This window comes from Eumetopias jubatus, unplaced genomic scaffold, assembly GCF_037043125.1.
Source record: "Eumetopias jubatus isolate StellerSeaLion01/CBP00866 unplaced genomic scaffold, mEumJub1_p1.0 scaffold_7, whole genome shotgun sequence".
NCBI classification, from domain to species: domain Eukaryota; kingdom Metazoa; phylum Chordata; class Mammalia; order Carnivora; family Otariidae; genus Eumetopias; species Eumetopias jubatus.
In genome coordinates this window covers 99,793,751-99,819,878 of record NW_028274813.1, presented here as the reverse complement: position 1 = coordinate 99,819,878, position 26,128 = coordinate 99,793,751, and the positions used below count along the sequence as shown (strand labels likewise).

The 26,128-nt window shown below is 43.1% G+C and overlaps 1 protein-coding gene across 1 annotated transcript in view; it reads left to right on the top strand.

Annotated features, from left to right (window-relative positions):
* Positions 1 to 26,128, top strand: part of MYO1E (myosin IE) — a 188,818-nt gene that overhangs the window by 55,692 nt on the left and 106,998 nt on the right. The window contains exon 2 of the mRNA XM_028100077.2: positions 22,836 to 22,979. Coding sequence (XP_027955878.1) covers positions 22,836 to 22,979 — 144 coding nt within the window. The remainder of the gene's footprint in view (positions 1 to 22,835; positions 22,980 to 26,128) is intronic.

The window sequence follows — 26,128 nt, the reverse complement described above, 5'->3', positions numbered from 1 at the left end:
GGGGAATATTTTGCAATGAGGTGTGAACTGCACTGGACATTCTTCTTCCTGGTAGTCACCAGCTCATTCAGTATTTTTATGTAAGGAAAGAACTGAATCTTACATCAACAGGAATCACTCTTCCCACTTGAACTGCAACTGCAGACTCGAGTCATTAATTTGTCAAACTTTATATCTCTTAAAAAAATCATTTTATCCTCAGGATTGGCACAGTACCCAGCACAGGTGTTGTTGCCTGGGTTAAGTGACTGAATTGGTGAAAAACATAGGATGTGGTTGAGGAAAAAGACCACAGAGTACAATTGTTCTGGAAAGAATACCATCCTTGAAATTACTACTCATGTTGCCAATTCCTGTTTATGTTTATGAATCCTTCAGAATTTCGGAGTGCGCTACCAATACTTTATATCTCATGATTCTAGCTAGGAGAGGAAAAACAAATCTTAGATAGAAAATTTTATCTAGAAAGCATAAGGCTTAATTTTCCAGTGTTGGTTCAGCACTATTAAATCACTAACCTAGGGCGCCTGGGTGGCTCAGTTGGTTAAGCGACTGCCTTCGGCTTAGGTCATGATCCTGGAGTCCCGGGATCGAGTCCCACATCAGGCTCCCTGCTCAGTGGGGAGTCGGCTTCTCCCTCTGACCTCCCCCCTCTCGTGTGAGCTCTCTCTCAAATAAATAAATAAATAAAATCTTAAAATATAGATAAATAAATCACTAACCTACACATCCCTTTTAGAAATGGGCTCCAGGCTTTTAACTCATGTGGCTGTAATACTGACCCGGCAAGGAGAATCTTCGGTCTCCAGATAAACTCATTGGTCTTTATTTCTGTGATAACTTGCCCTTCAGACTGTTCGGGCTTCATCCGAGGTTCTGTTCTGGCCTCTCTGGTTGTAGAAGCGGCCATCTACTGGTGGCTTTTATATAATAACGTCCTTTGAGGTACTATTTCCACACAATCATTATCAACAAAAAGAAAATGTTTAAGGACTATCCCAGGCGGTAGCAGATTCCCTTGTGGGAACAAGAATGTCTGGAATCTAAGGTTGGACATAAAGGTCTTCCCTGTTTGTGGCTCAAGAACAATTGTTGGCAGCCTCTTTGCACTGACTGGTTGGAGTTCATCCTTTTCATTCACATCATTCTTTACCCCCAACGCACTTGTCCCTACCTGGCTTTAAGCTTTCTGGTCCAAAAGAACTTCCTCCAAGTCCCATTTAAGTAGATAGATGTTCATTCAACGGCACTGGCGCTAAGGAGAGGAGAGATGGGATTAGGTTGGGGAGGAGGCTCCTAGGCACATTGACAAAGGAAATCAGAGATAAACATCCTCACATAATAGCTTTGCATATGGGCAGACCTGATTTTACCTCGTACACCTCCTCCCATGGTGCTGCCTGGGCCATTAAGAATCACCTTGACTCATACTTCTGGTTTTTAGTTAAGCTTCTAGGAATGCATTATTTCACGCCCTGTGGAGGTAGATGGAACTCGCTGTCACAGATGGAGAGCACAGCCACCCCGCACCCTCAGCCTCTCTGGAACCCAGCAGGTGTGAGGAAACCAGCTACCAGTGCCCCTGAGAAGCCCACATAGATGCCCATAGCCCTTGTCTGTCTGAAACACTCAGCATCTGAGAATAATGCATTCTCTTTGAATGCCAAATAAGTGGGTTTTAAAATTCTAATTCCATCAAAGCTGGTTGTCAGAGTTTGATAAGGAACAGGATATTTACATAGTCTCCAAGTCTCTTCCCACAAACTGCTTAGCAGTTACAACAGGAAAAATAGAAGTTATGCAGTGGGGAAATGGGACAGTACTTAGCCAAGTGACAAAAATGAGTATCACCCACAAACATCAACAAACATCGCGTACCTCCAGACATGATACCCTGAGAAGGACACAAAATCACTTGACTGGAAGTCTAGCCAAAAGAAAAAAAAAGGCAAAAGCTGCATCTAATTATGAGGAAACATCTGACAAACCCAAACTGAGGGAAATTCTATAAAATAACTGGCCCAAATTCTTTAAAATGTCAACATTCTAAAGGATGAAGGAAAGCTGAAGAGCTGTTAGAAATTAAAGGAGACTAAAGAAATAGAAAACTATATGCAATACATGATGATCTGGCACCAAGCAAAAGAAAATCTTGTCAAAGGACATTATTGGGATAATTGATGAAATTGGAATATTGACTTATATAAAAAGTATGGTATCTACGGTATCAGTGTTCCATTTCCTGAGATTGTTTAAGAAAAGCCCCTTCTTAGGAAATACATACTGAAGTGTTAAGGAACAAGAGGGCATGATGTATACAACCTATTTTCAACTGGTTTATATAAAAAATCTACATATTTGGGGGGAAGAAGGGGGGGACAGAAAGGAAGCAAGTGTGGCAAAATGTTACCAGTTGATAACAAGTAGGAGAATCCTTTGTATATTTTTGGTAACTTTTCTGAAATGGCAAAATTATTTTTAAAAAATCATTTTAAAAAACCATACTTTTCTTACTCTACTATCATAAACAAACAAAATGAACAGAAAATCCGTTGTCTCCTCTACGCTGGGATGGGTCAGCAATCAGCCAAAAGGGCTGGAAAGAGATTTTTGTCCCCTTTCTGCCTCTTCTCCTGACTCCTAAATCAAATCCTCCCAGCCAGTTGTGGACGATTCCTGCAGAGACACCAACCAAGCAGGTCCCAATTCTATCTCAAGGGCAGCAGGCCTGGGCAACTGCTAGGTGGGCTGGCTCTTCTCCCCATCTCAGCCCCTCAGAGCCAAGGATTCTTCCAGCAGCAGTAATGGTGGTCGCAAATTGAGGTCAGTAGGAAAACAGATCTGTTTTGGGTTGTCATGTTGCACATAATGCGATGAGTGAACAGAAAAGAATGTAGCCCAGTGAAGGGAAGGCTTGTGAACTCTGGGTCTGGTTCTGAATATCCTTATGATGCCCAGCATAGAAAACAGGAAACATCGGTTAAAACGGGAAATCGCTGTGGGCTGAGTTACTGTAATGCCTCATTTTACTTAGAAGTTGGCATCGAGTAGGGCCTGTGCCTTGATAATTTTGCCTTTCTTTAGGGTGGTGTATTACCCAGCTGAGAGGCTTTCAGGCTGGGATTGCTACCATTAAGTAAGCTTAGAAATTGTGTTTTTCAAGAGCTGTTTGTTTTCCCCCTGTCTCCAGGTTTAAAAGCAGTCTAGCTCTGCTGGTGGTTCTGGGTCCCTCCTCTGGCCCCCTCTTTTATTTCTAAGTAGGCAAGATGCAGCACACAGAGAGACTCACAGCCCAGCTTAATAATATCCCACCACGAGTGACATAGCCATTATCATGCTAGACAGATAAACAGAGGGATGTTCCCTAAAGCTGATGAGCCCAACCAGAAATTTGCTCTCCTGTCCTCCCCAAATCTCCCACCACTCCTATGGGGTCCTCTAAAATATCAGAGAAATTCTGCCAGTGGATCCAGGCAGTAAAAATGGAGATCATTATACCTGCTCCCTCCCTGCCTCTCGGAGCTGCTTTAGGACTCACATGGGATGATAAACAGCTAAGTAGCGAGTCACTGGAAGCAATATACAGAGTAGAGGTGGCGTTATTTCTCTCATTGGATGGGGATCTGACTACGGGAGTTTAGACCTGTTTCCTCTAGAAGGAAGACAGTTTTTCTGCGTGACCTGGGCTGCACCCTCTGATGGGGATTCCATCTTGGCTGCCTGTTTCCTGTCTCCAGTGCCAAGCAAGTACTCAGCCTTGGGCCTTCTGGCCTCACTTGGCAGCTTTTATTTTTCCTATCTATCTATCCTGTTTTCTGCCTCACAAATGAAAGTATGCGTAATGAAAGCAGGAGCCTCGTTGGTATAGTCTGCAAGTGTTACCCCAGTACCTAGAAGAACAGTGCTTGGCTTCTAGGAGGCATATAACTGTTGGAATGAATGAATGAATGAATGAACGAACTGCTTCCCATCCTTTGTTTTCTTCTCTCCTGTTTGCTTCCTGTCCTGCACAATCTCATGCATGTCTCTGGCAACAACTTTTTAGTAGCCAATGGAGGACTCTCAAGATTGATGTTCCTGGCCCATTTCTTGTTCCTAAGCCCCAGAGCTCTGGATCTGAACACCCAGTGCCCAATGTGGAAAAGTTCAATAAAGAAGGGATTTTGAGTATAGATTCTGGAAGGAGAATATTTGCTCACTGGTGTTGATCTGGGGCAAGTGATGTAACTTCTTTGCGCTTGGTCTTTCTCATCCTTAAAATGGGGATTAATAATAATGCTGACTTTATAGGTTTGTTGGGACAGGTAAATGAGTTAATACATGTGGATAGCTTAGAATGTTGCTTGATACACTGGAGTTCACTGGACAGGAGTTTCAGCCTAGTTTAGTGTGCCATCTGGTAAATCAGGGTGATTGCTTTCTGCCTCTTTTTCATGGCAGAATAAAAGGGGCACCACTGAATCCTGAACTGTTTCTCCAGATGAAGTGCAGACCTATTCTTTTCCTGTGGCATGTGGACCTTGGCTACCCATCTCTCCCTGCTCAGCAACGGAAAAGTGGCTTTCCTAACCCAGCCAACTCTATATGGTTGAGGTAGCTCATGAACTGGGAGGCCTCTGCCTTGGTCTGCAAGCTCCCATTTTCCCACCACTTGCACGCCAGTGGGAGAGACCCTCCCTTATACTCTACGGGTTCGATTCTCAAGCTCTGGCTTCTAGAAATTCACTCCCTTCTTTGGCCATGTGGACGACTTAGGCAGCGGAGCGGTCAGGTTCAGATAAGAAAAGACCCCCTAAATGGGTAGGGCCAGGCTCATTTTGCAGTCTTGTTTGTAACTATAGTAATGTCACAATTCAGTTGAGATTTTCATCACACTGGTGAGGAAATTCATGGTGAAGGTTACTACAGCAACCTTAACTCTGCTGGGGGAAAGCATATCCCTTACAATGGGGCCTTTCAGAGGCTGGGCCCCAAAGCTGGGCAGTGATTCAGTCTATTCAAAACACAATGGGGCAAAACAGAATAGAAAGGAACGACACATTGTTTTAGGCCTCCCATCCCCATCTGTAGCGCTGCGCATGCTTGTCCATCCTGGTGCCCAACTTTCCTTTTGTTCCTCCTGAAAACACTTAATTTCATGACTCCCATGCCTGCCCACTGATGTGCATTTCATGTCAGTTTAAATAATAATAACAACTGCTCTACAGCCAGAAAGTGTATAAACTTACTCATAGCCAGAAAGTGCTGTAGAAAAAATACCTTTAAGAAAAGGTGGCACAGAGTTTTGATTTGGAGACCAGGGGAATCCCAATTGAGTATCTTTAAAAATATTCAAAACACTCTTGAAAGCTAAGCCCTGTAAAACCACCACGGATTTTTTTTTTTTAAAGAGTGAAAATTTTAAGTGACCAATAAAATAAAATAAAACAAAATCACCCTTACCTTTATTCACAGCCACTCAAAATAAACCTACCCACTGAACAAAATTTACCCACCAACAGTCAATGATTGGTTCACTTACATTTTTTTTTAAACTAGAGAATGTAGCATAGGTTTTTCGAAGCTGAATATAGACACTTAAGCTTGTGAGCTGTAGTTGTACCAAGCAAAGGAATTGTGAATTGTGGTTTCCTTAGAAAGGAAGTCGGAAGGAAACTTTTTTCTTATTTAATTTTTTTCCTTAAGAGCCACATTTATAGTATTTTATTTTATTTATTCACACACTTGCTCTATGATCAAACAAACTTTTCTTATGTTGTATATTTAGATCTCTAGGGTTGTTTTATGTCTTTCTCTTCTTTAATGTTTCCCGCATGTTTAATTTAAATCATTTTCCTTTTATCTTTCTCAGGATTTTAAGCTATTTCTCTTTCCCAACCTTTGTACTCTTGCTCCACTGAATTAAAAAGAAAAGTCAAAATGAGCTTTTCTTGTAAATGCGAAACTAGCAGGTTCTTCTGTATCTTAAAGGCAAATTCCATCAAACAAATGGTGAAACTTTTTGCTTTTGATGCCAGTGAACCCTAATTGATGTGTGGTCACTTCCGAGTGTCTCTGGGTGTTGGTTATTTGGTTAGTAAGTAACGCTGTGCTTTTGACCCAACTCCCAGGAAGAGAAGGGGTCACAGCCAGGGAGAACATATTAGGACTGCTGGTGCTACTTGTCCTCATATTTTGGGTCTGGGACTCGGGTTAAAAGGGACTTTTGTGCACTTGGGAGCAGAGTGTGGTTGAATTCTCTCAGCAGTTTTGCAGCCAGAAACCATGCAAATGTGTTTGTAAATCCATTTGTGGTCTTGCTGCAGTTTTGGGGCACACTCCTCTTTGTGAGGTGGGGACGCTGATACCTATTGCCTCTTCACTGTCCTGCCCCAAATGGAGTGCCCTGTTTTCTCCACAATTGGGTGGGCACACTAGCCAACACACAGAGCAGGTCTCACTTTGTCTTAATTCCTTGTCTAACATGATTTCTCAGTACTGCCTTGGGGATCATGTGGGTGTGAGTCCCAGCCCCTTGACTCCCATTCCTGTCCATACTACAAGGGAGACCAGAGTTTGCTACTTGCTCTTGACTTTGCGGGGCTGAAGGTTCCCTAGCAGGAACTGTTTTGGCAATTCATGTCCGTCTTGCCTATTTTGTCTGAGTGAGAATTTCTGCGAGGTTATTTTGAACATATTCGAGTGTCTTCATCAGGGTAAGAGGCCCCTTTGCCACAAAGGGAAGCTGTCATCTCTTCCCCAAAGAACGTTGACTGAGAAGCAGACACTTACTGAAGATCAGGGTGTGGGTCTCCATCTTTGAAGCTGGCTGTGAGAGGTACTGTGAAGGGAGATGGGGCAGAGGCAGAGGTACAAGGTCACAGGGTAGCTCAACCCTCTGGCCTCTGAGCTCCAGTGAGGCTTCTCACAGCACCCATTATCCTTCTATGAGTCAGTCCTAGCGGTGCACCTGAAATGCCCCTGTGTGCACAGTGGCCCTCTCTGTTCCATTGCCAAGGCGATCCTTCATCCGACTTGCCACGTGGGACCTAAGGGCAGCTTCGGGGGCCATTCAGGACACTTTGCTGTCAGATGACGCGTCAACCTTGGGGGAGTTTCCCAGAGTGGAGAATCGACTTCTTTTGTCTTCCACCATAGCCTCCCAGGAAGCTGCCTGTGGGTTTCTAAACCCACCAAACCCAAGGACAGATCTGGACTCTGTGACTCTCTCTCTGGCTAAGTTTTTCATCTCTCACATGGGGATCAGAGTACCTCACTGGTTCTACAATTCTTTTGAGACCAAGGGAAACAAAACACCTAACATAGCATTTGATACATAGTAGGTACTCAAGAAAAGCCATGCCCATTCAGCGTTCCCTAAACATTGTGGATCCCCCTTCTTGATGGTAGGGGTTGCCCCTTTGACGCTGTATTACATTTTGCAGAATGCAGTGAGCGATGGGATTTCTTGGATTTTCTCTGGCGTGTGAACTTTAAGCTGGTGGGACCCACCCATGGCCTGTAATCACATCAGACATGGTTAGCTTGTGTTTTGTTTCCAATTTTAGTGATCAGGGCAGCACAAAGTTACTACTGGAAGGAGACCATGGAATTCTACAGCCAGAGATCTCTAGTTAGATTATAGCTTTCCAATTTCTGCTGACCTTTTCCCCCATATTCTGGAGATTGCCTTTACCTACTTGCTTCTGAGTTTTAAGCCAATGCCAGGACTTTGCCCCCCTCCCCCACCACCGCCACCCATAACTAGAGGCCTCTGTATCTTGGGTGGAAGGCAAGGGGTCCCAGGAAAGTGGTCCCCAAAGTGTAGGGTCTGTGTACTTTTGCAGGCAAGATAACCCCCTGGAAGGCACATTTAAAACTTCTATTTCTGTTTATCTTAATATTAAAAACTAAGAAATTAAGCTCTTCAAATATTTAATATTTGGATGGGTACCAGCACCCTCCTGCAGTCTGATTGCCAAAGGGTCAAGGTTCACATATGGTAATGTTTGTTATTTGAGAAATTAAAAAATAATTTTTTTTAAAGATTTTATTTATTTGACAGAGAGAGAAAGCATGAGCAGGTGGGGAGCGGGGAGAGCAAGGGGAGAGGGAGAAGCAGGGAGCCCAATGTGGGACTCCATCCCAGGACCCCGGGATCACGACTTGAGCCGAAGGCAGACACTTAACCAACCGAGCCACCCAGGCACCCGAGAAATTTATATTATTTATATGCCTAGACTTATTTGTTCTTTCCAGAAGCTCTGTGGGTGATAGGTTTGCTCAGGAGGGGCTCGCTGCGGAAAGCTGCAAATAAAGTGCTGGGCAGGGACCAAAAGACATGAGTTCCAGTACTGGTTTTACCACTAAGTAGTTGGCACCATGGGCATGCATCACCTCCCTGGGTCTCAGATTCCTCGCCAGTATGGGGAAAGCTTGGAGGCCCCTTCCAGCTCTAAAATTTTAGGATTCAGAATATAAGTATAGAAGCGTTCTGCCCCTTCCTTACCCTTTTTCCTTTGTCGTTGGTTTAAATACCTTTGCTTTTTTCCTATAAGGTATCAATCTGTTACTCAGATGGTCCTTACTGTACTTCTTCATTATAGGCTTCCTTTTTAGTTAGCCTCTTCCATGCCCTACGTGTCTTCTCTGGCAGCGACTGTCTTTTTTCTGCTCTGCTGCCACAGATCCCTATTCTCAGGGTCTAGGTTCAAATGTCTCACATATTGTGTGATAATGTATCGCTTGAGCATCGTGAAACTTTGAAAGTTCTGCATTTCTTTGTTGAATCCGGTCTCTGCTAGTATCTTCTTATCAGCTCCAGGAGAGAGTGTCCTGGTTCTTTCTTGAAACATCAGAGATCCAATCAGAGGATGACTGCTGGCTCCCAGTGTCTCCAGTTCACTTGCTATTATTGACAACTTACTGTTATTGACAAGTTTGCACTTTCGGTGGGCCAGACAGTGTAACATGAACTCTCCATGCATGATCTTATTTAATTCCCACAAAAGCCCTGAGTGGTTGACACTGTTATTGTCCCCATTTTACAGAAAAAGAAACTGAGGCTGAGAGAGTAGAATCCTTGCAATGCTGTGTTTACTAAATAGCCTTGAAGCACTTAACTTCCTTAAAAATGTTTTTAGTCATAGGGGTACTAAGATCTCTATTCAGTTAGAATTTCTTCCCCTCAGAGAGGGAGGGTTTTCTCTCTTCCTCTGCTTTTCTTTACCTCCCTTCCCAATTTCTATAGTTTTAAAAAATCTGTGTTTGTAGCTGGTCAGAGGAAGGCAAAGTCTACCAGTGGGCGGCCTCCCGCAAACCTGGAAGGACGCAGTAACGGGGGGCCTGGATAAGCTCAGAGTGAAGCTGTGCTGGTCTCCCAAATTGGTTTGATTGCAAATTCATCCCCGTAACTTGCTTACTGAACTTGGTGGGGGCACATTAGGTAGGGGGTAAGCCCCTTGAAGTTCTGTAGGCAAGGGACACAAATACAAGATGAGATCTGTCTCTGCTCCTCCTTGCTGTGCAGACACCCACGCCCTGGTGCTGACCCAGTGCAGTCCGGGTGTGGCTTCTGAGAGAGAAGCCAGAGAACAGGGCATGAGGAGACCACGCCTGCTTTGCTGTCTACCGTGGGGCTCTTAATGGCTTTATCATACACAGGATTCTCCCCACCCCTTCTGAATCCCTTCAGCCCAGCCCCGTTGGTCCTTTCCTGAAGTCCAAGGTGTGGGTCCTGAGAAGAAAAGGTAGGGTGGGTTCTGTGTCCTGGGTCAGGTGATGAAAAAGGAGTGGGAGGGCAGACCGAGTGTTTTATCTTCATGCCTGGAGCTCCTCTGAGCCTTCTTCGTGGTCGTGACACTGATCGGCGGGGTGGATTCGTGGCTGCTCGGGTGGCCTTCTCCCCCAGAGATGTGCCCACAGAACCCCCCTGTCCTATCGGTTTGCCTCTTAGAAGCCCCAGAGCTCTCTGGATCTGCTAAACATGCCCTGTTTCCACCCCAAAAAGCTCCTAGACCCAAAGCCTTATGGCTGTGTTTTGCTCCTAGAGGAACATGGCATCTGGGTGCCACAGATCAGGCCAGATCAAGCAAGCAGAGGGTCAAGATGTGCCCATGCCAGACATAGGAGAAGCTGTGGAAGGCTTTTCTCACCTCTCTACTTTGTTGTTCAGTGGTGGCTAGTGACTGTGTGCTCAGAGGACGCCCCTAGCCCATGAGCTCTGCTTCTAGATGCAGTATTCCCACGGCTAGTCAATAACAAGGGCTGCCCATGTCTCTGAGACACGGTGACCACATTCCCGATCCTTCTCTTAGCATATCCCGAAATAGCACCCCTAAGTAGGAGATGACATATCAACACCTTACCTGTTGCACTTCCACTTAAAATCCTACTCTCTATTCCCTTTTGGTGTTTCTACACGGGCTTTAAAAAAAAAAATCTAGGTAAGAAAATAATTCTGTCGACCTCTTTTTTTTTTTAATTGAATTGTCTCATTCAGATATGCCCAAAGAGTTCATTTTCCAGCAAAATTAAATAATACTAAAACAAAATCAGTTGATTATCTTCGGTTGTCATACCTCCACCATTTTGCATGGCATAAATTATGCATGTTTTGCAATCAGTATGGAAAGATGCTGTAAATGATACTGAGTCCTGGGAGACAATTTTTAATCAGGTTGATATCAACTGTGCCGCAGTCTGCTAGCAAGTCTTTGCGTATTTATTTTTTCGCAGAAGAGCATTTAAATTAGGATTTTCTTTTCTTTCTTGGTACAGAGCAATAGTTCATTTTATGTGTCAAGAAGTTGTTCGATTAGGGCGCCTGGGTGGCTCAGTTGGTTAAGCGACTGCCTTCGGCTCAGGTTATGATCCTGGAGTCCCGGGATCGAGTCCCACATCGGGCTCCCTGCTCGGCAGGGAGTCTGCTTCTCCCTCTGACCCTCTTCCCTCTCGTGCTCTCTATCTCTTATTCTCTCTCTCAAATAAACAAATAAAATCTTTAAAAAAGAAAAAGAAGTTGTTCGATTACCTCTCTGTTTTTATTTCCAGTTCGGTCAGTGATAGGAGCAAGAATCACTGGTGTTAGTATTTCTAGCCGGTCTGCCTGCATTATGACTTTGGTTTCTGAATTCTGTTAAAGAAACTTACTGAACAGCTACCGTTGCTTCAGGGACTATAATTTTCAAACCAAAAATTGGGACATGTAGTTTGCTCTGCTAAGATTTTATTTTCTTGGTTTATCTATTAATGAAAGTCCTGTCGGTAGAGGTACACAAACCCTAAATCACACTTAGGTATATAGTATTTGATAGATTGCCTTAATTGTGGAGAATAAAATTCCATGAAACGGACCTTGCCCAAGGTCACAGAGGTAGAGCTCGCCCTTGAACTCAAGTCTGTTGATTCTAATCAACGGCTGGATTAGTAAGAGGAATTGCATTCTCCAACCTTTTTACTTGAAAACAGGACTGTTGACCAGGGGGCCCCTGAGGGATTGGTAAGTGCTTGAGGATGTTGTCAAGCTCGCAGAGCCATAGTGGCATAGACAACGTGTGACATCAGTGTGACGCATCATTATTTGTTCGATTAAAATATACAAATAGAGGCAGAAGTATAACTAGCATTTGTCTGATAAGAGGATTTCATACAGTTGATTCATTTTATGCTGTCGCATGAAAGGTCCTCACCCCTTGCTTGTAGACTAGCCTCTTTTCCTTACCTGCCTGGATGGCAGTGGACGATTAAGAGAAGGAGAGTTGTCTTTAGGGGCAACATCTCTTCCCTTTGATCTCCCAAGCTGGAAACAGTAGGAAAGCTTTGGAAACTTCTTTCTTCCCTGGGGCAGACTCTGGGCCCAGACAGCCCCATTTCCCCCGCTGACAGCCACAGTGAGAGGCACCTAGTCCTGAGATGAGCTGAGGAGGCCTGGAATTCATTCACTTGACTAGTTTTGGTGGAGCACAACCAGGTACCGGGCACTACCCTGCCTGCTGGGGACACGGCAGGGAGCAAATGTGCTCCCAAGGCTGATGCCATGGCACCGAGCTTTCTCTGACTCGTGCAGGGCCATGCTCGAGCCAGACCGCTTGCTCTGTGGGCTCCTTGGTGCTGGGCTTTGCACAAAGTATCCTCCATACTAATTATAAAAGTGTCTGCGCCATGGTGTTGTGCAGATGAAAGAGGCTGATCCAGGGTGGACAATAAACATGCAATAACGTAATTACTATTAACTTTAGAATGATTGCCATTTGCAACAGCCACTTACCTTATTATGAGAGGCAGTAGGTATGATGGTTAAACACAAAGATTCGAGAGCCTGATGGCCCGGGATTGAAACAGCTGGACAAGTTACCTAACCTTTCTGTGCTACCAGTTTCCCTTCCTGGTAAGGTGAAGAGGAGCAAATAAATTATCATGTACAAAATGTTCAAAGCAGTGCTGGTATGTAATGAGAATTGGCCATTGTGTGAGAAGGATATTCTCCCAAAAAGGGTGAGAGCCACCATCCTAGATTTCCTAGAGATTGGAAGGGAAAAAGAAAGAACGGTGTTTCCCAGCTTACCAGCTTTCTAGATAGTGCTTCTCTAGAGAGAAAGAATAAATTGCAGATGCCCAAGAGAAAACTACCTCCTTAGCCTCAAGACAAGCCCTCATCCTGGGGGACCACTAAAATGTCGGAGGGTTTTCTGAGAAGACTAGAGGAGGGGTCTTGGGATCCCTGATGGAAAGCGCAGAGGATTTGGAACAGGAATACAGAGTCGTTTCTACTTGTGAAAACAAAGCCTACGCTCTCACCTACTATCCAAAAGGGAATCTAGTCTTCCCATGCCAAGATTTTCCACAACAGAGAACAATACATCTGGGAAATAGAATAGAAGCCATTTAAATTCCCTATGGCTAGGGGCGCCTGCCTGGCTCAGTCAGTAGAGCGTATGACTCAGCATCTTGAGTTCAAGCCCCATGTTGGGTGTGGAGCCTACCGAAAATAAATATAAATACATACATACATACGTAACCTATGGTTAGACTTGAAATTAGCGAGAGGGGCCCAGGAGAGAATGGCAGTGGGTCCCCACGTATGAAACGTGGCACCAAGATGGGCCGCGAGAGCGGTATGGACAACCCCACAGTGTGTATTTTAAATTGAACGCCTTCATTATTATTTTAACACATATGGAAGAAATAATGCTAAAACACCAAACTGGTGATTTTATGGAGATGATTGTTTAGGTTTTAGTCAAATGAAAAAGGACAGTTCATAGAAACAACAGGAGCATAGGAACGGTATAGAAAAGTTGTGAAAGTAGTTGAAAATGACTCTGGGTTTAGGAAACTCTGGAGGATATTGTTTGTGAATAAAAGTCACAACTCACCATAATCCCCCAGGGTGGATGTACTTGGGTGGGGGGAGAGGTAGGGACCTTCCTGCTTCACATAGTCTTAACACTGAAGGTTGAAAGAGATAACAAATCAGAGAGGAAATTACCTTGCTGCTGCAAACATTTTCACAGTGAAGCCTCTATAACTGGGCAGTCATCAACCCACCTGTAAAACTACGCAGTTCCTGAAGTGACACCGATGCATGGTGTGATGCTCCCAGAATAATGTAAATCTTTATAATATTTTATATCTTTGATGCTATTACACAGTGACTTAATATTTGTAAAGTGCATGAAACAGTGCCTGGCCCCTTCTAAGTGTTACGTGCCATAATTCATCAACCCAAAGATACTACTTGTTGTAAGAGCCATCATTATTTTATTTTTCTGCTTTAAAAACAAAACAAAACAAAACCCAGAAAGTAAAAACCAGTGTCCGTTAAGCTGTGACACAACGTTGATTATAAAGACACACCTTGGGGGGCCCGGCTGGCTCATTCCATGGAGCATGAGATTCTTGATCTTGGGGTCATGGGTTGGAGCCCCATGTTGGGGATAGAGATTGCTTAAAAAAAAAAAGACACCCTAATTTCAGAATATTAGGATATGAAGAAAATGCATCGTGGAGTTGATGAACTATGTTAACTGTTCATTTATAACATCTTAGATTTGAACTGTTCCTTGATACAGAAAATGGTCCTTTGGGAGCAATATTTTAGGCTAAGTAAAAGAAAGGCTGCTTCTTTTCCTGCTGGGGGCCCCTTGCCGTAGAGTTTACCATAGCTGCAACCTGGGATGGGCAACAAGAATCAGAGACCTGAGCTGACATGGACTAATAAAAATTATGGAAAATGGTGTCGTGTGTGTGTGTTTCATTTCACTTCACAGTACTTTCCTGTCCCTTGTCTGACCTTTTTTCACTGAAAACCAGTATATCTGTGTGTACACATGTTATAAATACATGCTCAGTAGGAAAATAAAATCATACAGAAAAGACACATAGAGCTACAACAACTGCAACGTTTTAACAACCATATTTCCACACAGATTTTATATAAAAATATCATATATGCAATTAAAATTTGGGCACTTTACCATCTCTCATGATTTGTTTACAAACTTTTTTTCCCTGCCCCACTCAGTGTTGCCCACCTGGTATGTACCATCCCCACGTTGCCCAACTCTACCCCGAGAAGCACTGGGGGTTGGGGCCACTGGCAGTCTTCTTTGATCTTCAGGACCTTCATGGCAGCCCCTGGAGGTTTGTGTAATGTTGGGGACCCCCTTCTGTTGAGCAGGCCGCTCAGAGGTCGGAGAGACTGAGTGATTTGTGAGGGACTGGTGGGTAAGTTGCACGGGATCCTGGCTGGGAGGGCCGGTCTTTGAAAGCTGCCCGTGACTTTCGGAGATCAAGTTGGTCACAGATGGAGCCATGCAACCTGAGACAGCCCCAGTTCATGCCTCATGTTCCAGCTTTATTATTAACAACACTCTCTTCTGCACTCAGAGTGTCCTTGTAATACATTACGTCTGCTCTAGTTGCTTCCAGGAAGATTGACTTGGGCCAACCCTGGCTAGGAGGCTGCTGGCCCTAGGGATCCTGGAGCCAGCATCTATCTATACTTGGCCTTGACGATCTTTTTGGAAGTGATTTGTGGTGTAGCAGAAAGAACAAAGACAAGGAAGTCAGCCCTGGCCCTTTGTCACAGGGATTAACTGAGATCGTGTAAGTGGAAATGTTACACAAATATGGAACTTTTAGTCAGGTCACATGTACTTAACATGAATGATAACTAATGAGCACATCTTCTGTATTCCTTGAGGGCTCCCCACACTGGATGTGCCAACCCCCCAGTGTACTTTCCCTTCCCCAGCCCCTCCAAGCAGAGGCAACTTGGTACATTATAATCCCAGGACTCATTTTACCATTTGTGAAATAGTGACGGAGGGATTATAATACTCATGTCTTGCAGGGCTCTGTTAATTAAATGAGATCATGTGAAGTACATCAGCACATCTTTATGGGTTCAGTAAATGTTAGTTCCATTTACCCCAAGGATTGAGGGAATTGTGGCTACAGGTTTCTGCATCCCCATCCCCCCTACTCTACCAGAAACTCTTCTTTGCACTCTGTTCACTGCAGTTCAACATACTCACACATGCTTGCTTCAAACATACATGTTCACATCACCAAAATAGTGGGGGAGCCTAAATTCCATAAAGTTGAAAGACATTGCAAGCCCAGTTTGGGTTTACAGGGCTGGGCTCAGAGGAAACAAATATTTATGGTTGATTTTTTTTTTTCTCCCCATCATTTGCCATAGAAGTGTTTCATTCCAGTCAAATAGCAGAACTTCAGAAGGTAGAAACCCTAGACTGTCAATTAAAAGATTAAAGTACAACAGAGAGTTCTGTTCCTTTCCTGTTATGACTTACTAGGACAGAAAAATCCCATTAAAAAACAAGACCCTGTTCAACAGCAGGCCAGAGCATTACCCACTGTCCATTGTTCACAATCAGAATATGGTTCCTCTTGCCTTTTAGGGTGATATACTTGAACAGTGGGAGTAGTCCCAGCTTTTTTGGAAATCAGATCTGCCATCCTGTTGTGCTCATGGACCAGCTAAACATCCCAGGCATGGCAATATCTTGTCATCCAGGCAACATCTCCCAATCCACTTTTCAAACCTGGAAGAGGCACAGAACCCAGGCTTACAATGATGATCCCAACTTTGGGATAGGCCCATCAATACCCAACACCACCCCCAGAAAAATCTCGAATGTATCGGCATCCTTTTCAACATTTCTATTTATTTGGTTATTTTACTAACACATGCCTATATGATTAAAAAAAAAAAAAAAAGTAAACTGCAGAAAAGCTTAAAATGGAAAGTAGAAGTCACCCTTCTCCCAAAACCCCAGGCTTTCTTCCCAGTGGAACCCGTGTGTATTTTTTAAGAAAGTAATTAAACACGTGTCTTTTAAGAACTTCAGACAGTGGCAGTTATTCTGTGTTTCAATCCACATATTGATTGCTATTTTCATGAAACTGGGTATCTTGAAGATGTTTCTATGTCAGCATAAGCAGATTCCTTTTAACGACTGCCAGAACTCCTTTTTAGGGTCTGCCATATTCTCATCCTGCCCTATTCATGGGTCCAGTTTTCCCCATCACAAACTTTGCAGCAGTGAGCAGGCTTGTACATACATCATGGCACACACACTTGGTATATCTTAAGGTAAATTCCTAAAAATAATTGCTAGAACAAAGAGAGTGTGAGTTTTATTTTTATTTAAGTAACTGTTTATATATTGGTCTGCGTGACTAGAGTTTTGATACCTATTTCCACATGGCTCTCTAAAAATACTGTGTAGTATACTCTTCCTGGAAGAGGCTAAGATGTTTATGATCACCCCTTCCCAGCCAGGCCCTGCCCAACACTAGGCCTATTGTATATACACAGCTCATTTCATGGCCTCCGTTTTCTGGGTGTCTGAAAGGCGTTGAAGACTGTAGTTACCCAGTATATGGTCTCCTCCTTGCTCCTGGGTGAACCAAAGAAGAAAAGCGCTCACTGAGACAGTAGTGAGAGTGTCTGCGGCAGCCAGGGGCTCCCCTCCACTCCCCGCCCCGCCCCAGGGGCTGAGGGAAGGGAAGGTTTCAGTGGAGAACAGTCCCTACCTTTGTGTGCTGACTCACCTTTGCGCTTCCTGGCCCCCACCCTGGTAAACATACACCAGTGAGGGACACTCCACCTTTTAAAGTCAGAGAGTCAGCGAGCAGGCTTCTTCCTCTGCATGAGGGACTCCTGTGTCTTGGTGCCACCTCCTGAATGTGAGGAACAAACGAGGCCATTATGTGGACATGGGTATACTCCATTTTCTAGAACTTGTGTGTGAATCCCTTGCTTTTTAATAAACTGAATTGTCATTAGAAACCACATATGGAGGGGCATAGTGGTGGCTCAGTGGGTCAAGCAACAGAATCTTGACTGGCTCAGGTCATGATCTCAGAGTTGTGGGATCAAGCCCTGTGTCAGGCTGTTCACTCAGCGGGAGTCTGCTTGAGGGCCCCCCCTCCCCGCCCCCCATGCTCATGTGCGCACTCTCTCTAAGAAATAAATAAATAAATAATATCATAAAAAAAAAGAAACCAAATATGGACCCAAGAAAGTCTGCATTCAATCCTTATTAATGGGAAATAGCTCCCTCCCTCATAATTTGTAATAACTGTCAGGGCTAAGAGTAACATTATCATCATCATTATTGTGATTTTCATGTTTGTTTTTATTTCTTAGCTGGCACATCAACTATACTCCTTCCTTTGTACAGTGATGCCGTGCTCTTTAAGGACTGTAGGATGTGTAATTGCTGAGTACCCCTACTTGTTTAAAATGTTCCCATTTTTTGTGTGGAAACAAAAAGTTGAGCTACCTACCCAAAAAGAAGCCCACAGACGAGAAAGAAGCTGACTCTTGTTGAGGGGACAGCCTGGTAAGCCAGGTCTCTGCTAGCTGAAGGAAATGGCCCTTCTCAGACAGATGGGGAAGTCCCTGTCGCTGTCCTTCCTCCTCTCAGCACGCATGGCAACCAGTCCTGCCCCCAGCCTCCCAGTCAGGAGTGGGAGGAAGAACCGAAGGGGTCAAGGTTATTTGTCCCAGAAATACAGTTCATATTCTTGCAGTTGTAGCACAGCAGTTTGTGGTCTGAAGGTCATGTTTAGCTTCTGCTAGGATTGTCAAATGATAACCATTTCCCGCTGTGTTCCCACTTGCTGCCTGTCCGCAGCTGTATTCCACAGGAAGACCTCCAGAAAAGTCATGCTCTGATCAAACTCGATTGTCCCCTGTAGAAAAACAGAAAACCGTTCTCTGATTCACTGGGGAACTTTCAAGCAAGGATGAGAGCCTATGCATCTATGTTTGGTTCCTAGCTTCCCTGACAAAGTTCTCACCCTGTGCTAGAACTGCCCAGCCCAGCCCTGGCCCAGCTTTCATTTACCTATGGGTGGATTCTAATCTTGTCCTTGACATTCCAAGCAGGTCAGTTTTCCCCAAAGGTTCTGATTGTTCCCACCCTTTCTAGCTACCTTCCCTCCTTCCCTTTATCTCATCTGAACTGTTTTTGTGTGTGTGTGTGTGGGGTAATATGGGGGAAGAGAAAGGAGAAAGGAATAGTAAGGTGGGGGTCATTAAAGACAGAGAAGTTACAATTAGAAGACCTTGGACAATTAACAGTTTTTTTCATTAGTAAAATAGAGATAATAATATATACAGTATGGGGGATGATTGTGAAGGTTGAATGAGTTCCCATATATCATTGCCTGGGGGAAGGAGGGACAGAGAAGTGAAGGAGGGAAAGGGTATATGTGACCAACTGGATATTGGAAATGTGTCAAATAAAAAATCAATCCCATGTTATAGTCTTTGATGCTAAGAGAAAGTGGTCCTTACCAAAGACTATAGGTCTTTTTAATGATGAATTCAGTTTTGGAGACAGTCTGTCATCCTGTGACCATCTTAAACTTAACAGTTGGAAATATCCAGTAAAGTCGCCAGGGAGACAATGTGAAGAAACCATGATGTTTGAATGAATTCATAATCATAGAGACTTTGGTCCACATCTTGCCTTTGCTGCTTACTAGTTGGGAAGTCTGTTTCCTTCTATGTAGCCTAGGAATGTTAACCCCTTTCTCACTGATTTGATTGCAATAGTAAAAGGCGCAGGCGCTGCAAGTCAAATGGCTGATTGCTTTGCTTATAGTGTTGAGGTAAGTGCTCAGTCTCACTATTGGTTCCTTATCCTTTTATGGATAGAGGTCTGAAGACCCACATGTGGGACTCTGGTGTCACGGGATATTTGAGACCATGAGAGTCAGTGAACTCTACCAGGAACCCTCCTGCCATGAGAAGGAGGACACTGCCTCCTCTGAAATGGGACAGAGAGTGATCTATCACTCTGCCGTGAGAAAGAAAAGACAGTTGGATTGGATACCAAGACCAACTTGAGTTACCTTGAGAAGGCAGTTTCTGTGGATCAGTACCAACACATACACTGTGACACAGAGCCCCTCCATTTCTTGTCCTTCGCAGAAGTTAAATAACAGCTTGTTAATACCCTTCTGTTTTATTAAACTGTGCTTAGATTTTTCAAAAGAGAAAATAACATTTTTGGCCTCTTAAGTAGGTGGATATTTATCGGGGTTAAAAACAAACAAACATACCTACTAGTTAGTTACTCTGCGGCCTTAGTTTTCAATGCAGAATAATTTTTGTGAGTGCCCAGAGAATCATCAAGAAAACGAAGGGAGGGCAGAGGAGGGGAGGAGTTGCCAGGAAGGTTTATCAGGTTGGAAGTGGACTGTGGACATTTGATTGAGATGTAGCCCGTGCTTTTTCTCTCTTTCTGCTTTGCCACAAGAGGAAGAAGATGTGGTGAGGTCTGGGTTAGTTTTGTAGAACTGATGCTGCATGTGGTTCTGCAAAAGCCAAATATATCATATAAAGAAAGAGTCCCTCTGCGAGGCAGCATGGGTCGCAAGCCTTCCAGAGCCCTTTTCTGGAGCGTGAGCCCATGGCACTGGTATGCCTTTCTTATGGTAACTCTTTTCTTGGCTGTTTTTTTTTTTTTTTTTAAGATTTATTTATTTGACAGAGAGAGACACAGCGAGAGAGGGGACACAAGCAGAGGGAGTGGGAGAGGGAGAAGCAGGCCTCCCGCGGAGCAGGGAGCCCGATGTGGGACTCGATCCCAGGACCCCGGGATCATGACCCGAGCCGAAGGCAGAAGCCCAACCGACTGAGCCACCCAGGTGCCCCTGTTGGCTGTTTTTTAAAAACTGCTTTTCCCAGAGCCTCTTAGAATTGCCCTTATAGGAACCCTCCTACACTGTGGTTGGGAATACAAGCTGGTGCAGCCACTCTGGAAAACAGTATGGAGGTTCCTCAAAAAGTTGAAAATAGAGCTACCCTATGACCCAGCAATTGCACTACTGGGTATTTACCCCAAAGATACAAATGTAGTGATCCAAAGGGGTACGTGCACCATGATGTTTATAGCAGCAGTGTCCACAAGAGCCAAACTATGGAAAGAGCCAAGATGTCCTTCAACAGATGAACGGATAAAGAAGATGTGGTGTGTGTGTGTGTGTGTGTGTGTGTGTGTGTGTGTGTGTATTCACATATACATACATACACAATGGAATATTATGCAGCCATCAAAAGGAATGAAATCTTGCCATTTGCAGCTACGTGGATGGGACTGGAGGGTATTATGCTGAGCGAAATAAGTCAATCAGAGAAAGACATGTATCATATGATCTCACTGATATGAGGAATTCTTAATCTCAGGAAACAAACTGAGGGTTGCTGGAGTGGTGGGTGGGAGGGATGGGGAAGCTGGGTGATAGACATTGGGGAGGGTATGGTGAGTGCTGTGAATTGTGTAAGACCGTTGAATCACAGACCTGTACCTCTGAAACAAATAATACATTATATGTTTAAAAAAAAAAAAAGAAGAAGATAGCAGGAAGGGAAAAATGAAGGGGGGAAATTGGAGGGGGAGATGAACCATGAGAGACTGTGGATTCTGAGAAACAAACTGAGGGTTCTAGAGGGGAGGGGGTGGGGGCATGAGTTAGCCCGGTGATGGGAATTAAAGAGGGCACGTACTGAATGGAGCACTGGGTGTTATACGCAAGCAATGAATCATGGAACACTACATTGAAAACTAATGATGTAATGTATGGTGATTAACATAACATAATTTAAAAAAAAAGAGAATTACCTTTATAAAGGACCCACGTCTCCTACAGAGAAAACATTAAACAATTTTTAAAAGTGAAATTTTAAAATGATATTTATCTTGTTTCCTTCCACCTCCCCTTTTTCTCAAAGAACCTCCTGATGACCTTTTCTCATCCTACTTTTGAAGTCTGACCATGTGGCCTTTCCAGATACCCTTATTATCCTTACTCAGAATGTTTCTCTCCTTTCTCTAAAGTCCCCCAAAGAGTGAACTCCTGGGAAGGGGCAGGAGCCGAGTCTCACTCAGGTCAATGCCCACCACACTTGTGCAGCCCGCGACATCTCCAGTAGGATGCATGAACGGTGTGAAGGGAAGGATGATCTTCTAATATCTTGTTCATGTATCATTTGCCATTATCTTGTATGTATTAGATTGATGTCCTAGTGAGTGTAGATTATAATGGCTATCCCTCCTTGTCTTGTCTTTTCTGGCAAATTCAAAATATTTTAGACCCACTTCAAATGGCACCGTCTCCAGGAGGTTGGTTCTGTCTTTCCTAGGACAAAGAAGTCTTCTGCACTCCGGGGACACCCATTTTACATGTGTGTACATGTTCACTTGTTGATGCATGCGTTACTTCTGTCAATATCTAGGTGTCCTTCAGTGGACATGAGCTCCCCGAGTGCAGCCACCATGGTGCTCCCAGCTGCCTCTAATTCTAGGACTGGGCCCATAGCTGAACATGCAGGGATCCCACTGTAGAAGTGCCAAGTGAAAGGAAGCCCTGCAGGCCACAGGGCGTTCAGAGGCCACTTCCGGTGTTAGGTCGTAAATCCAGTGAGCAGACAAGGGCTACAGCTTCATCTTCCCAAGGAGGCCGTGGGGCTGGATGCGGTCCTCCTGTCCACATCACCTTCTGTAATCACATTGAGGCTGTCTTGTCCATTTCCTCGTTAATGGGGCAGTGATCAGCCATCAAAATGTAGCTTATCTTTTGAATCTGGAAGGCTAGTATTACGTTGACAGTGATAAGGTTATGGAGGGAAAATAATTTGGATGGCTTGAGAAATTAGGCCAATGTGACCTAGCCGTTGTGCGATACATATTGCTTCTGTTTCTGAGTTCTGTCATGTAATTTGCAAAACAGGTCTAGAAAGTTTCTGTTTTATTTCTTATTTTGTTGTTAATTCTACAAAACAATAAGGTTGAACGAATTATTGGAGACCATTGATCATTTTTTAAAAAGATTTTATTTATTTGAGAGAGAGAGCACGAGCTGGGTGAGGGGTAGAGGGAGAAGCGGACTCCATCCCGGGACCCCGGGATCATGACCTGAGCTGAAGACAGATGCTTAAGGGGCTGAGCAACCCAGGCATCCAGACCATTGATCATTTATTGTGTTATACTCAAGGTACTCTTCAGTACTTTATATATGTTATTTTATTTAATCCTTACAGCAACTCTATGAAGTGGGTCTTAATTTCTCCCATTTTGCAAATGAGAAAAGAGCAACTTAAGTGACACCGTAAGCCTATGTAACTTTTCCTCCCTTCTCTTCGTTGATAGGTGGCAAAGCTGAAATTTAAATCAGATCTCTTAATAACAAAATCTTTGTTCTGCTCATTCTGCAGCATTTGATATAAGGAATATTTGGGAACTTAGTGGCTTTTTTTTTTTTAATCAGGAGAAAACAAAGCATCCTAATAATTGTGCGTTTTCTCTTCACAGGGAAGCAAAGGTGCCTACCGGTACCACTGGCAGAGCCACAATGTCAAGCACAGTGGCGTGGATGACATGGTCCTGCTCTCCAAGATCACAGAGAATGCCATCGTGGAGAATCTAAAGAAGAGATATATGGATGACTACATTTTTGTATCCTTTATTAGTTTCTACGGACTTTTCCAAGTAAGATGACCATATCCACGGCAAAATGCGATGTATTCCTAGCGTGAGAAGATCCATCTGAAATTCTGAACTTGACACTTTGTGCTCAAATCCTTGTCACTGTTTCTGAACGTGATTTTGTACTTTTCTGTCCCTTTGTTGAGGTTGTAGGAAGGGCAAAGAGGATGCTTTTAAATTATTTTCCTGGAATTTCACAAAATCAAGATGCAGCCAGTATTCATCTATTTCAATCGATGGCACTGTACTTTTGACGTGCTTTAGCCACGCACGTGGTATCTAAAACCTCTGCTGTTCCTAGGGAAAGTCCTGATCTGCAGAGATTTCTGTCGGTAGAGCTCCCTAATTGCAAAGCAGGCAGTTAAGTCCAGGCCTAAAAGGTTTTAAAAAGATTGCCTCATGCAAAAAATATGCAATTTTGCCAGTTTTTCTGCATTCTTATGTTTACTAAAGGAAACAAGAGAAGTGAAGATCAACTATTGAAAATGCCTGACATTCTTGAGTTGTTCTTTATGTTTCAATTTTAGCTTGCCAGATGCCATTTTTTATAGGGCTTTAAAAAATTCAGAATGGAAATTTGATTCAAATGTGTGTTGACTCATTATAAACAGAGAACTGTGATATTTGCTTAAGTTCCTACAGGATTCAATTTTGTTTGGTACAACTATATAAAGATCTCTTAGTGAAATTATTGTAGAGTTTTAGATATGCAAAGATCTGTGCAAATCTGTATTGCAGTACCAGAAGGTTTAACTGTGATGCTCTTGGTAACTTCTGAAGGCATGGTGTCTCAGAGGACCATTAAAGGTAGAGTCTTTGCAACTGTTGTTGCATACATTTTAGGTTTTAACCCCAAAAGCTTGAGGAGGTACAGTTTTCACATCTCTAGCTTGTTTGTTATTCATACCACTCATTTGACTATTCGTTAAAAGCACCCATATGTATGCAACAATACTTTTGCAGGCAATGCCTTTCTCATCGTTGGTGAGTGGGGAGTTCAACACACCAGGATAAGACTAACGCATATATTCAACATATCCACCGATACCAATTAACAAAATTATTCCAAGACACTTGGATTGTTCTGACCAATACTGTGCTATTTCTTATTTGCCACAGGAAATTTTACCAAATCTCTGGGTAGTTAAATGCCTAAACCCCTGCTTTTAAGCATTAACAGATATATTTGGATTTGTTAGCTACATTAATAATAGCATCTTGATTGGGGGAGGTGGCCTACCGCCTGCAAATGAAATCTGCCCACTGCCCATTTTATACCAAAGGTTTTATTGAAATATAGCCATACTTATTCTTGTACTTTTGCCTACGCCTGCTTGCAGTTGACAAAGGCAGAGGTGAGTAGTTGCCACAGGACCATAGGACCTAACATAATTACTTTCTGGCCCTTTACAGAAAACTTGTGCTGACTCCTAGATACCTGTGCACAGCTTTCTTTTCATTTAATTGTATGGAAGCAGTTGTATTCAGTGGTAAGTTTTCCTTTTATTTGGTCAAAAAATTGAAATATGCTCAATTTAAGCTGGGCTTATCATCATGAAAACATGTCAGTCACTTTTATGTGCAAGTCCCATGGCATGGGGTAACTGGCAGGGGCTGAGGGTTGAGTGCAGGCTGTGGATCTGGACTGCCTGGCTTCCAGCCTTACTCTGCACAGGCTTGATGACCTCATGCAAGTTTTGTGATCCTTGTGCCTTGATTTCCTCACCTGGAACATGGGAATGATAATGAAATCTCCCACATGAGGCTATTGTAGGGTTAAATGAAATAATGCGGCAAGTAACAGTAGGCATTACTTATCATTATCATATACTAAGGCAAGTGTATAAGTTCCTTCTGCATTTCTGAGTTATGTTCCAAAAATTCAATTTTAAAGTTGCTTATTGAATATTCAAATGCATTTTACCATAGAAACTGTTTTAAATGGAGGATTGGTTTATTGACAAGCCCATAAAAGGTGAATTTCCACTGAATATAGTTGAACAAATTATTTATTGGAATGTTCTTAGAACATAGAATGTTCTTATTATGTTATTTACATAGAAACATGGTTTTTGAAAAGCTGAGTAAGAAAGCAAAAGGATGTTAGTGGTTATCAGCAGCCAGTCCGTTCTCCTCATAAAGATAGTTTACCCCAAAACTAGGGGCTTTCTTTCGTATATCTTCTTAAAAAAACAAAAACTCTTTAAAGCAATACGTGTTCATTTAACATGATTTATAAAATGTAGTCAACCAGAAAAGAGAACTTTAACATCACCTCCAATCTCACCATAACCCCTTGGTGTATATTTTTCAATTTAACTGCATATAGACATGCATATATAAATATAAATAATAAATATAAGTATAAATATTTGTGGGGGGCTTTCTTGTTAATTTTAACAAAAACAGCATCATCTTGCCTTGTATAGTTTTTAGTTTCATGCATAATTCTTGGCATGGTGCATTGTATTAAGTATTCATTGAAAATCTGTTGACTATCAAGATTTGCTTTTTATATTCAGACAGCAGAATTTTTAAATGACTCACACAGAGGGGGCTGATCGAGCCTTTGAATTAATGCTTTTGAATCAATGGCTGACTAATCATGTGCTCTGCCAAGGAAATGAGTTAGCTGACCACTAATGGCTTCATGTTTTAGAAATCTCTACCCACTCAATACACGGGAAACTCAGCATCCGTGTGCTTTCCATCAAGAGCACAGAGCAGCTTTCAGCTTTGAGGAAGCTTGATGATTGTTTTGGATGTTATGAAATAATACCAAGGGTCTAACTGCAGATCTTTGCCTCTGTTACATGATAAAAGCCTCCTTTATCCATTCAGTGCTATGGTGATATTTTTACGATAGAGTAAGATTATTTTAAACAAGAGGATTTTTTCCCTCTCACTCCTAAGCTTAGTAGTTAAGGCAAGAAGAGATTCGATTTCATATTAAGTTATGACATTGCTTATTGTACCTCTTCTACATCTAATACCAGCACATTGTTTCATATTGAAGGTCCGCATTTGGAACAATCAATTGTTAATGCATTCAGGTTGAATGCACATTTCTTTGTTCTACATTAGGGGGAAAAATCTGCTTAGAAAATGCTAAAACTGTT